This window comes from Vipera berus (assembly GCF_964194415.1).
Source record: "Vipera berus genome assembly, chromosome: 1".
Classification (NCBI taxonomy): Eukaryota; Metazoa; Chordata; class Lepidosauria; order Squamata; family Viperidae; genus Vipera; species Vipera berus.
The window spans coordinates 306,953,433-306,966,784 of NC_138202.1; the positions used below are offsets into that span (position 1 = coordinate 306,953,433).

Here is a 13,352-nt window from a genome sequence, read left to right on the forward strand (position 1 = left end):
ACACTGCCAATGTCTTAAAGCAATTGCTTGCTTGTTTTTCAAAAATGACATGAGAAGGGTTGGCCAACCAAATTCAGCCGATGGACCAGAGGTTCTCCATCATTTATTATATTGGTAGAAAAACCTGCAGAGGCAAGAATTTTGCCTATGGCATTTATTACCCAATCTCTATCTAAAACAAGTCCCATCAGCTGCATGGAATAAACTTTTAATTAGAAAGCCAGATTTAATCTTTCAGTTAGAGACTTCCTCTATGCATACTGTTCAGAACTACAAAGATCTGAAGAGATAACCATTCAAGAGCCCTACCCTCTGCGCTTTATGTCAGATCATCTAGACCTAGGCTTCTGACTTTCTGCCAACTTCCCATTGACTTTGTTTATGGAAAACTGGCAGGGAACATTACATGACTGTAAAGATCCTGCAACAGCCAGAACTTTTGAATTATCACTAATTATCATACTTATCATAAAATTGAACGGTCATTGAACTAGTAGTCATTAAAGAAGGATTCCCTGTACTTCTTCCATGAGTTCAGACTCATAGCTCAGGAGTGTAGATAATTATAGCATTGCTCCTACAAAATGCTTTTGGTATAATTTAACTTTACATCCCCATCTTTAAACCAAAATAAAGACCAAGCCCAAATAATATGTGTTAATTCTTTTAAACATCTCCAGCAGAAAAAGTCTGATAGCCAATGTTTCTTAAACAACCACAGGGATGTCCAGTAAACATGAAAGTTTTTTTTAATAAATTAGTTCCATTTTAAAGTTATAAGTCCCTAGAATTCAATTCTAAATTTCAATTAGAATCCTATTCTAAATTTATAAGACCTTAGAATTCTATTCCTTAGAAAGTCAGGTTTTTTAAAAAGTAAAATAGGATATTCCAGTTCTTAGTTCCAGATTTCTTGTAAATTACCAATGTTTATCTTCAAAATCCTCTTCAACACTTTGAATAAATGCACTGTAGTTTTAAGTTCCTCTGAGATATTTTCCATATACCTTATAACTTAGAAGGTTGCCAATGTACCAAACCCAAATTCAGTAATCAACAAACATTTTAATTTGGGTATGTTACAGCTAAGCTATTTCAGACAATCCAAATTCCTTTTTTAGTGATGCAATCCTTTTAAAAAACTTTTAAAGATCAATTCATCTAAATATTTTTGCCTACATCCTAAAAAATGGCTTCCATATTAAAATTATGATTATCCCAAAGAGTTAGTTTGTCATAAGAACCAAGATCAAGCTTAACACTCATTCTAGTATCTTCCAAATATATTTTGCTACTTTTAAAGCAGGAAAAATGGTGGCATGCTGATTAAAATGAATGAGTTGGGTGGCCATATAAATCTTAAGAAATTGAATTTTTAAAGAATTTGAACCAAGTATTTGACAGATTTTCAGAGGTCATATAATTTGTGCCCATATTAATATTTATTCCTTCTTAAATTAGTCTCATTCCATTCAAAAATTGGAGTCAATCTATAAATCAGGTGATGTAAGTTGGAAAGTTACAACCTCCTCTCGTATGAAAATATATCTAATAAGACTTGGGAGCAATGATCTTGGATCCGATCTTGAAGAATTTTGGAGGCCAATAGTTCCAGAACCAAATTAAATAAAAGATAAAGGACTGCCTTCTTGAGTTCCACAATGTATCAGTAAGCGAAAAATTATACCATTCGTGATAAACTTAGCCAAGGGACTTTAATACTCTATTCTTAACTGGTTTATAAAAACAGAGGTAAATCCATTTTTTTTCTTAAACATGTTCAAAAAATATCCAAAGCCTTTTCAGCTGCTAGATGCCAGAAAACTAGATCAAATTTCTCAAATTGAATTGCAAAAAACATTTACCAACTGCCTGCTATTACAAGATGTTAGATTTTTTTTAATAAAACTGGATTGTGCAAAGTAAGCTAAAGAAGGAAATAACCTCTGTACTAAGGTTATAATCAAAAATTTATTATCTGCATCTAAGAAAGATATTGAACAATAACCAGTACAACTAGTTGGAACTTTGCTCAGTTTCTCTATTACTGCTGTATACAGTTCCTGAAACAAGGCGGGAGATTTATGTTTCATGCAAGCCTCACTAAATATATGTTACCGGCAACATGAAAGAAACAGTTTAATTTATTGACTAAGGCATTGGGCTATAAATTATGATACTTTGAATTCTTGGGCATGAAACTAATTTGGTGACCCTGTGCTCTCTCGGCCTTAAGAAGGAAGCAGTGGCAAACCGTTTCTGAAACATCTTGTCAAGTAAACTGCAGGGACAAGTCTAGGCAGTTACCAGGAGTCAACACTGACTTGAACACGAATATTTATGCGTTCCATTTCCATAAAAGTCATAATATCATTTTATCAAAAATCAATCTGCATCAGTAGCCGCTTTCATAAATAATTTCTTGTAACATTAATGGTACGACTAGGTTGTCCCAATGGGAAATTTCTTGGGAAATAATTAGGTTTATTTTATTTTAAAAAATATAAATGGAGGACACTCATGCATATGTCATATGTACAATACACATGGAGTGGGGCTTCATCACAACAGCCCAACACTGCTTTCATCAATTTGTCCACCACCCACCTCCACTAGTGCTACTGTTGGCCATATGGAACAGGGCCTTTTCAGTGAAGTATTCCAGCAATGAAACTCTCTCAGAGGAATATAGTTCTCTTCCATTTATATTGTTACTAGTTGTTTTGTTCAACTTCACTGTTGTATGATGACATTTTTTTCCAATGGTTATTTTCAAAATAGAATGTTATTTTTCTCTTGCTTTAAAACTTGCTAGCTGTGATGGTTTAACATCTGTAAACTTAACTTCTTATCTTGAATTATTGGTCTCTTTGGGAAGCTTTCACATTCAAAATGCAACTCAGAAATCTTATATATAAACTAAATAATCAGTGTGATTTCTCATAAGTATCAAAGTCATTGAATGTCTTTTTATGGTTACAGGATGGAACTCTACCCCCACTTGATATTGATGTCCACCTGGAAGAAATTGCTTACAATCCCTCTTGTGATTGTTTTACGTGAGTAGTATCCTATTTGGAATCAGTTTTGAAAGCAGATAAAGGAATGTGTATGCTTTGGAACAGACTTGTTCAGAATTAATAGTTTGGTTAATTGCAGGGAAGAAGGATCATTTCCAGCAGAACATGTGAGTCACAGGATGATATATGTATTATTCATGTACAAGGCTGCATTAGTAGAATCTGCACTTTACTTACACTTATATTGAATCTTTCAACATGGTTGTAGATTTTGCTTGTATTATAAACATGTAGTGCTCAAAATTAGAAACAAATATAAGTGCAGAGATTTCTTAGCTTTTCACCTCTTACATCCTCAATCTTTTTTTAAAAATAAAATCCTTGAAAGTAGCCTGGCCTTTAGGTCATATTTCCTTGCTTCCATTATAGACTTCTATGTATATTTATTTCATTAAATTGGTATCAAACTATGGCAGAAGCATTTATTAAATCAAGTATAGCCTGCTCTCCATGCTGTTTTGAGGAAAAAAATAATTCAGTAAAACCATTGCATTTTTAAACTTCATTTTTATTGTACAGGTTAATCTATTGGCAGATTTAAGGTGCTGGTTCTTACCTTTAAAGCCCTACATGGCTTAGGCCCAGGATACTTGCAGGACCATCTGCTGCCGGGAACGAATTCCCATCGCCCAGTACGCTCACACAGAGAAGGCCTCCTCAGGGTACCGTCGGCTAGACAATGTCGGCTTGCGACCCCCAGGGGAAGAGCCTTCTCTGTGGGAGCGTCAGCCCTGTGGAACCAGCTCCCCCCTGAGCTTCGGATGGCCCAAGATCTCCAGTCCTTTCGCCGCGGCCTCAAAACACTCCTTTTCCACCTGGCTGACCTAGACTGACAGGGATTTTAATTATATTTACAATTCTAACTCTATTCTTTAATTTATTTTAATTTATTTCAAATTTTATTTTTAATTTACTGTACAGAGACCTTTAAGTTTTGTTGTTGTTAGCCGCCCTGAGTCCCTCGGGAGATAGGGCGGGACATAAATCCCATTAATAAATAAATAAATAAATAAATGTTAGCTTTAGACAAAATAGTGTTGATTGTCATTAATAACGTTTTGAGTGGGACAGAAGGCCTCCTTGTTTAAAAGAGGCAATTATTAAATTATTAGACCTCTACTTAAAACTTAAAACAGAATGAGCACCTGTTACTTGTCCCAGCTTCTGCCAACCTAGCAGTTCGAAAGCACGTAAAAATGCAAGTAGAAAAATAGGGACCACTACGGTGGGAAGGTAACAGCGTTCCGTGTGCCTTTGGCGTCTAGTCATGCCGGCCACATGACCACGGAGACATCCTCGGACAAGCGCTGGCTCTTCGGCTTTGAAACAGAGATGAACACCGGCCCCTATAGTTGGAAAAGACTAGCATGCATGTGCGGGGGAACCTTTACCTTTACCTTTTACTTAAAACCTCAGCACTGGATCACTCAGAGATCAGCAACTGTAAGGATCGTGTGAAAAAAGAATTGTCTCTTTTCCATTGGGTTCAGTTCTAGAGAATAGAGAATATCTTGACTCATTTCAGAATGACTCAGAGCTTTAATGCATTTCTTTACTAGATTTATATCCCTTTATTTTCTGCAACTGTGTGTCTAATGTTCCCTTCCTCTGTTTTCTCAAGAACCATTCCATGAGATGGATTAAGCTGAGTCAGAGTGATTGGTCCAAGGTTATCCAGCTGACTTCTGTGCCTAAAACAAGATTAAAACTCCTAGTTTCTAGGCCAACACCATAACTGTTATACTATAAAATGGCTCTGTTTGGTATCAGTGAGCCTGATCTTTATTTGGATATTATGGGAGAAGTGTGATTCTAGTGATTTGAAGATTGCTGTGATATCTTTCTCTGATGCCTTTTTTGTAAACTAAATATACCATATTCTTTAACTGTTCTTTATGGAGCTTTTTCCGGAACCTTTACCATCTTGCTAGCACTCCTGTGAACTAATTCCAATTTGTCACTGTCCTCTTTCACTAGAGGTGTCTAGAACCGGCCACAGTGTCCCAAATGGGATCTGATCAGGATAGAATAAAGTAGAGCATTTGCTTCCAATGATGTAGATTCTGTTGTTTGATCAATGCACTTCCAAATAGCATTTCCTTTATTGCATCAGCATAATTCTGCTAGATCATGTTTAGCACACGCTTGTCAAGGACTTCAGTTTTCTTTCACATATGCTACTGCCAGATCAATCCTTCACTACTCTTTAGATAAGATAAGATAAGATAACCTTTATTGTCATTTTTTTTTACTGTGGGCACAATGGGACACAGCAAAAACGAAATTTAGTTGCCCGCTCTCAAAGTGAAATACAAACATGACACATACGTAAACATACTATATACAACATATGTATAGACCCACAACCCTACATATACATAACAAATAAATACTAAATACTGTCCATCTTGAATATATAATGGAAGGAGGAAGCCTGAGAGTTCACAAGGTTAATGCTGTATGGAATGAAACTATGGCTGAACCTTGTGCTTTATATTTTTCCCACCCAGATGCAGAACTCTTCTTGTTGTATTAAATTCCATTCTATTTATTTCAGCCCATTCCAGTTACTCTAGATCTTTTTGAATCTCCTCTCCCTTATTTATTATCCACCCCTTCAACTTTTCTGTCGTCTGCAAAGTCTGAACTCTGTCATTCAAGCTGCAGATAAAAATGTTAAACGGCACATGAGGTATGACATGACCCTATGGCATGCCCCTTGATAATCTAATGTCTTTATTGGCAACCTAGAATGAGAAGGAAATTGGCTGCAGCTATGCTCATTTGTAGAGTTGGGATGGATTTTGATTTTGGATCTACAGCGACCCAGATATTTCAGTTATTACAGAACTTAGTAGGCCAATTGGTCTGTGGAAAAATAGCATTTATCTGTGCTACAAGCATTTACAATGTCTACCAGGTTATCCCAATGCAATATAGAATTCAACCCTATTGAATATACTGGATTCACTTAACATGTGGTTCACTTAGCCATGTGATTTGCTTAATGGCCATGGTGACTGGCTCTATGACCATTGTAAAATTGAGTCATGTCACATGGTACCTCAACTTATGACCACAACTTTTGACTGAAATTCTAGATGAATTTCCAAATTAGTAATTCATTTTTAAGTTTATCTGCCTATCTTGCAACTAGTAACAAGATTATAAGATAACAGATACACTTATCAAACAACTTCTTAAAGGAACAGGCTGTTACCATCGAATACTAGCAATTATTTGGTTATATTTTTGTGTTTTCTTCTTAATGATTTTTGTCTTAGTATAATGGCTTTTCTATTTTTTTTCTTTATAGGGGAGCAGATCTTTCAGCTCTAGTGCGAGAAGCTTCTGTTTGTGCCCTAAAACAGCAAATGACCATGTCCAGTCCTGCAAACAAGAACAGTAAGGAAGGGGAAAGAGCATATTATAACTTAAGGCAGACTTTCTTAATCACCAGATGTTAAAGAACCTTTGCATGTTTTCATTATTTTATTTCAGAGTTCCAACAAAAACTGCAGGATTGTTATACGATTGTTCTAAACCAGGGGTCTTCAAACTCGGCCCTTTTATGACTCATGGACTTCAACTCCCAGAATTCCTCAGCCAGGCATGGTGGCTGAGGAATTCTGGGAGTTGAAGTCCATGAGTCATAAAAGGGCCGAGTTTGAAGACCCCTGTTCTAAACTAAAAACACATTAAAAACAGTGAAAGGAAGTTATTAATTAAAGGTTTGGTAGGCATGAAAATTTTAGTATTTCTTTGTCTACACTGGGCTGTCTAACACTATTTGTTTTTTTTTTTAAAAAAAATCTGTAAATATGAATGAAAAAGGGGATGAAATATCCAAAATACTGAAATGTATATTGGTTGACCCTGACAGCACTGATCCGCTGTAAAAAGTGGTAAAATGAAGGATGCTGTTGCAAAACTAAGAAGCTAGTGTTAGAGGCAGTCTAGAAAAGAGTTGAGCATGAAACATTGGACAGCCTTCGCTGGTCAAAATAGTAGACACTTAGGAACTTAACTGAACTAAGGATATGATTTAGAATAAAACACTGATAAGTAGAACCCTCTTTGGTGCAAGAAAAAATGAAGAAATGTAGCTGAAATTTCATTTTGGCATGCAAGAGATGCTCTTGCTAAATAAAAACTTGAACAAGCAGTATAATTCAAGCAAACTTTTCCATTTCTGTCTCTTTTCCACCAATCATTAATAAACAAATCTTTGGTAATGTTTACTTGAAGACTTAGTGAAATAAGCCTGTGATGTTTGACCACCAGTATAATTGCCTGCTTTGTTTGCAGACACTGTAGAGCAATGAAGAATCAAGAGGTTATAGAAACTAAATTACTCTCACCTAAATATTTTCAAGCAGTTTCCTCTCAGTATGATTTATATATAAGTAATTTGGATTCATTTCTAAACGATGTGACATCTGTTTTCAGATTTAAGATTGAAGACAAATCATGAAACGAAGAGGATTAGCTAGTTCTTTTTTTATTAATGCCAACAGATCAAAGATTTATTTCCACAATTAACATTTGCATTCTATAGTAATGCAATCTCTTTGAAGGCTAGGACCTAGGTTTTAAATTAATTAAACGGAAAAGTTTACTGTGCTGCTTTGCTATGATGGTTTTAACTGGGTTTGATCTAATGAACATCTTCATATGGTTTTGTGGGTGTGTTTGTATCCAAAACAGTGTTTTCCAAGTTGCACTTGTGCCTCTGGTTTTCTTGCTATAGTTCATTTTTTGTAGGCAAACCGTAGGAAGAATAAAATTTAATCACTTTAGCTGGGAATGCAGATTTGGATTGGATTAGAAATAATCATATCATTGCAGTTAATCCTTGACTTACAACCACAAATGCAACCAAAATATCCATTGTTAAGCAAAGTGATTGTTAAGTGAGTCATGCTCATTTTTATGACCTTTTTTGCCACAGTTGTTAGGCGAATCACTGCTGCGGTTAAGTGAATCACAGTCATTAAGGAATTCTGATTTCCCTCTTTGACTTTGCTTGTCAAAAGTCTACTGAGAAGGTCACAGGTGGTGATCACTTGACCCCCAGGGTGCTGCAATCATTGTAAATACATTGTAAATATGCTGCTTGCCACATACCTGAATTTTGATCCAAATGATCATGGGATGCTATGTAAGTGCAAGGCCAGTTGTAACTTTTTAGAGTGCTGTTGAAACTTCGAACAGTCACTAATCAACTGGTTGTTAGTTGAGGACTACCTATACTATTTCCATTCATGGAGTTTTATGTATAAACAAGTTTTATAAAGTATCAGTTAGTAGGCAATGGCTAAGAAGAGTTCCAAGCAAGGTAGGCATAGAACCTATGATTTTATTTTTTTTAAAAAGGAGGGGGAATGCATTAGTACTAATTTTAAAAACCAAACCCTGGTTTTATCACCTTTTAGCTGATGGTGATATTAAAATCCTGTGGTGAGTTATTTATGAAATACATCCTTATTTTTGATGGGGGCTCTCTGAGGAAGGAGAAAGGGCACATGTAAGCTTCACTGTGTTTCAGTGCTGTCTTAATATATAAATCAGGGCAAAGTCTTAGTCACTTTTGAGCAGATACCTGTCCTCATTGAATAACCTGTGGAAAATAGTTGTTCCTGAACATGGATGTTGTTTCTTTCCAGTTCCTATAGTTCGTGACATAGTGTAACTCAGCTCTTGCTGAGTGCTTGAAATAATTGTGGAATTGAAGCTTCTCACTTCTTTAAGCAGAAGTACTGTACAATAATGGTTACTGAATTAGTTGTGTGTGAAATTCTCAAACATCTTGATTTTTGCCTTCTCTTGATAAATCTGATAAACAAAATTGACTAGGGGATGTTTTCCCATTGAATTAGACCTGAGGTCGCACTCTGTTTTTTCAATAACTTCTTAACTCTAGCAAATCAGCATGGAAATGCATAGAAAATAAATAGAGAGAATAAGTAGTTTCTGTGGCAAATCATCTTATTAATAAAGAACTTTCTGTTTCCATTCTTAATTGTTCACCAACCTGCATTTTATTTTATCAGAGTTATCCTTTTTCTGCAATTACAGTGTTTATTGTACTATCATCTTCACAGGGGAAATTAGAGTTGGCAAAAAACATTTTGAAGAAGCTTTTAAGAAAGTGAAATCCTCTATAACTCCAAAGGTAAGAAATACTTTTAAATTTTCAATTGGTGACCCAAATCGTTCATAGAACATTGTAATGAAATATGCATGGCTTAGAGCTTCATACTTCTTTAAAATCTCATGTAATATGCCATAGATCAAATCTGAGTGAAATGCAAAATGCATCAAGTATCTTAATTATTCAAAGAATGATGCCTTTATTCACTTAAGTCTTCTGCCTGATGCCACATCTTTTTTTTTTCAACTGTACTGGTGGTAAGTATTACTATTGCAGAAATGTTTTAGGAAGGAAGGTGTGGTTTTTGGAAGGATTATTTTTATGATAAATTCCCTCTTCTTCGTGGCAGCCCCTCAGATATTGGATGGATATTGGATTTTCCTTCTGCGCATGTCTAAGATGGCTGCTCGCTGGCTTCTGAGCTCCTAGTGCGGAGCAGTTTTCGGCTTTGTTGGGTTGCCATGGAGCTTTTTTGCCATCGTTTGGCCCCGGTTCAGTCGGAGCTACCGGTGGAGCGTTGGCACCCTCCCCTGTCGAGATACAGCTTGGAATGACAGAGGACGGAGGAGAAGCCAAAGAGGTTGATTGTTTAGCTCACCGGTGAGAGGACGCTGGCGGCTGGGCGGGGCCAACTCGACTCGACTGTTTCCCTGTTTGTCCGAGCCGAGCAGAGCTGGTGTTGTGATTCAGGGTCAGCCTGTGGGTTCGGCAGTTGGGCCGGACGACTCAGAGGAGGAGGAGGGGGGTGTTGAAGACCTTGCTGAGGGGGTTGAAGATCTTGCTGATGAGAGCCCTCAGCCAGGCCCCTCCCACTTGGTCACCACGGAGACCCAGCTGTGTGAGCCTGACAGCGTGGATGAAGATGACCCACAGCTGGCCCTGTTCAAGGACGCCCGACGCAGGAGGCAGTCAATTAGGAGTAAACAGAGGAAGGCAATGGGGCTCCTCGGAAGGAGGCAGAGAGAAGCCACGCCCTGAACTCTATTTAAGGGGAATGTGTGGGAGGGCTGGTTTGCTGAAGGCAACCGCTTGGATAGTTCCTGTTTCTTAAAGCTCCTGTTTCTTGGTTCGTGTCTTGTTTGTTTTTGTAGCTATAAATTTGGCAGGCGTAATTCCAGCCTCTTGCCTTCTTGTAAAAGGGGTTGTCCCTGCCTTTTCTGCAGGGCCAGTAGCAGGCTGGTACAGAACAGCTGGGCCGAGTGATCTTGTGCCGGAATTTTGACTCTGCTTGTGCTTGCTTGTTTTTTTGAGACCAGGGTTGTGGCAGGGAAAGGGGGCTTTGATGTCGTTTCTCCCCCACCCCTCTGCCACTTGTCGAGTTCGGCTCCGTGAGTGCAGTGGACCTGTGGGCATTGTGGTTGCGGCTATGGGGTCTGCTGCTGCTACTGCTGCTTTCTTCCTGCTGCGGAGGTTGCAGCTGACCTTGTTGCCATGCCTAAATCCTGTTGTTTTGGGTCCGTCGCCATTGTCATCAGGCTGCCTCCCCTTTTTTGGACTTCATCACTTGTCAACATCATTTTGTCATCACTACCTTATGGCTTTTGCTGTCGCCGCCGTTGATTACTCCACTTTACCATGATTGTGGCTTTGGGACCTGCCACAGGCTGACTGATCTCTTATCTCCATCTACTGGCACCCTCCATTGTCCGATGTTACCGCTTCCCTCTGTATGCCACCTTATACTTTTCGAGAACTCTACTCGCTGCGAGATTCCCCCCTCTCGCAGGAGCGTCCATCTATCTTACATAACATCTCTCTTGATGACGGGTTGTGGGACCCCGAGAGATGGCATGCCTCAAAGAAGAGTCTGAGGGGATTTTTATCTAGATTTTTATATAAAATTTTAAGGGGAACCGGGAGGGGGGTGGCCCAAGGGATCCGGAATGAACTTGGGGGAGTTCAATCCGGACAGCAGTCCAGACCATCGGACGGTTGCGGGGGGGGAGTAGGGGTTTGGGGGTGGACTCGGATCCAAGTGAGGAAGGTCTTCCCATTTTGACGGTGATTGGGAGGGGCAGAGAGTGTGGGAGCAGAGGGCTTTATCGCTATCGGGGAACGGGCCACCGCTGTCTTCAAGCGGTTGCCTGTTTCTGCCCTCGTGGCTCTTCTTGCTCCCCTGGGGGCATAGGATTGCAGGACCCTGGGCTCAGGTTGGTTTATTTCAACGCCAGGTCCGTGGTGAACAAGACTCCCCTCATACATGATCTTATTGAGGAGGAGAACGCGGACCTGGCTTGCATCATGGAGACCTGGTTGGGCCAAGAGGGGGGTGTCCCCCTCTCAGAACTATGCCCACTGGGCTTCCGGGTGCTTCACCAGCCGTAGGCCCAAGGCAGGGGTGGGGGGTGGGGGTTATTATTAGGGAGAGTCTTTGTCCGCGAGTGGCCACTGTCCCTCAGATAGGCGAGTGTGAATCTCCTTTTGAAGTGCGGTCTTGGAGTTCAGTTGGGCCTATCGATTACGTACCTGTCTCCCAGCTGTGTGTCATCAGCCCTGCCCAATCTCCTCGACGTCCTGCCTGGGTTGGCGATTGAGTTCCTTAGGCTTATAATTCTGGGGGATTTCAATCTGCCTTCTGCGGGTGAGGCGTCTGAGTTGGCTCGGGAGTTCATGGCTTCCATGACAGCCATGGACCTGACTCAAGTAATTCAAGACCCGACCCATAATGGAGGGCACACACTCGACCTGGTTTTTATCTCTGGACAGTGGATTAATGATCTGGGTAGGGGTGATTTAACCATCCAACCCCTGTCATGGTCCGATCATTTTCTTCTCTGGCCAGACTTCCAATACGCCACCCCCTGCCGCTGGGAGGCGGAACCGACCAGGTGGTTCCGCCCCAGGCGCCTGATGGATCCCGAGAGGTTCCAGATGGAGCTTGGGACATTTCCTGCTTCCCTTGCCCACGACTCTGCTGAAGCCCTAGTGGTAGCCTGGGATAGGGCTGCTGCTGGCGCCTTGGATCAAGTTGTGCCTTTGCGGCCTCTGACCCAGCGCAGATCCCAGGTGGCCCCATTTTACCGAGGAGCTCCAGGAGATGCACCGGAAAAGACGCCTAGAGAGCTGTTGGAGGTCCAGCAGATCCGAATCTGATCAAACACGGCTAAGAACTTGTCTTAAGTCTTACCTAGTGGTGATGGAAGCGGCAAAGCGTGTTTACTTTTCCGCTCTCATTGCGTCTGCAGATAACCGCCCAGCTGCCCTGTTTAGAGTGACCCGCTCACTGTTAAATCAGCAACCGAGGGATGACCCCTTGCAGGGTAGGGCTGAGGAATTTGTACAGTATCTGCAGGACAAAATCGCTCAGATACGGACTGCTTTGGACTCCGACTGGTGGAATCCGGCGGAGTGGAGAGGACAGGTCTTGGTTATAATATTTGGGGTGAGTTTGACCCTGTTTCTTTGGATGATGTGGACAGGATTATGCGTATACTGAGTGCTACAACTTCTCTATTGGACCCATGTCCCTCCTGGCTGGTTTTGGCCGCTGGGGAGGTGACAGGGGGCTGGCTCCAGGCAGTTGTCAATGCTTCACTGATGGAGCGTGTCTTCCCCTCCGCCTTAAAAGAGGTGGTGGTGAGGCCCCTTCTCAAGAAGCCTGCTCTGGACCCGGCCTCCTTGAATAACTATCGTCCTGTCTCCAACCTTCGCTTTGTAGCGAAGGTTGTTGAGAGTGTTGTGGCGCGTCAGCTTCTGCAATTCCTGGATGAAGCGGACTATCTGGACCCGTACCAGTCCAGTTTCAGGCCCGGTTACAGCACGGAAACAGCATTGGTCGCACTGGTAGATTATCTCTGGCAGGCCCGGGACAGGGGTTGGTCCTCTGTCCTGGTCATACTTGACCTCTCAGCGGCTTTTGACACCATCGACCATGGTATCCTGCTGCGGCAGCTTTAGGGGTTGGGAGTGGGAGGCACTGTTTTATGGTGGTTCTCCTCCTACCTCTCGGGCCGCTCACAGTTTGTATTGGCAGGGGGGCAGAGATCTACCCCGAGGCCCCTCACTTGTGGGGTGCCTCAGGGGTCGGTTCTCTCCCCCCTCCAGTTTAACATTTATATGAAGCCGCTGGGTGAGATCATCCGTGGCTTTGGGGTGAGGTATCACCAATATGCAGATGA

At 40.9% G+C, this 13,352-nt stretch overlaps 1 protein-coding gene across 1 annotated transcript in view; it reads left to right on the top strand.

The window, feature by feature from the left end:
* The window catches only part of NVL (nuclear VCP like), a 66,276-nt gene that overhangs the window by 47,470 nt on the left and 5,454 nt on the right, over positions 1–13,352 (top strand). The window contains exons 20-22 of the mRNA XM_081332937.1: positions 2,983–3,059; positions 6,397–6,485; positions 9,185–9,255. Coding sequence (XP_081189063.1) covers positions 2,983–3,059; positions 6,397–6,485; positions 9,185–9,255 — 237 coding nt within the window. The remainder of the gene's footprint in view (positions 1–2,982; positions 3,060–6,396; positions 6,486–9,184; positions 9,256–13,352) is intronic.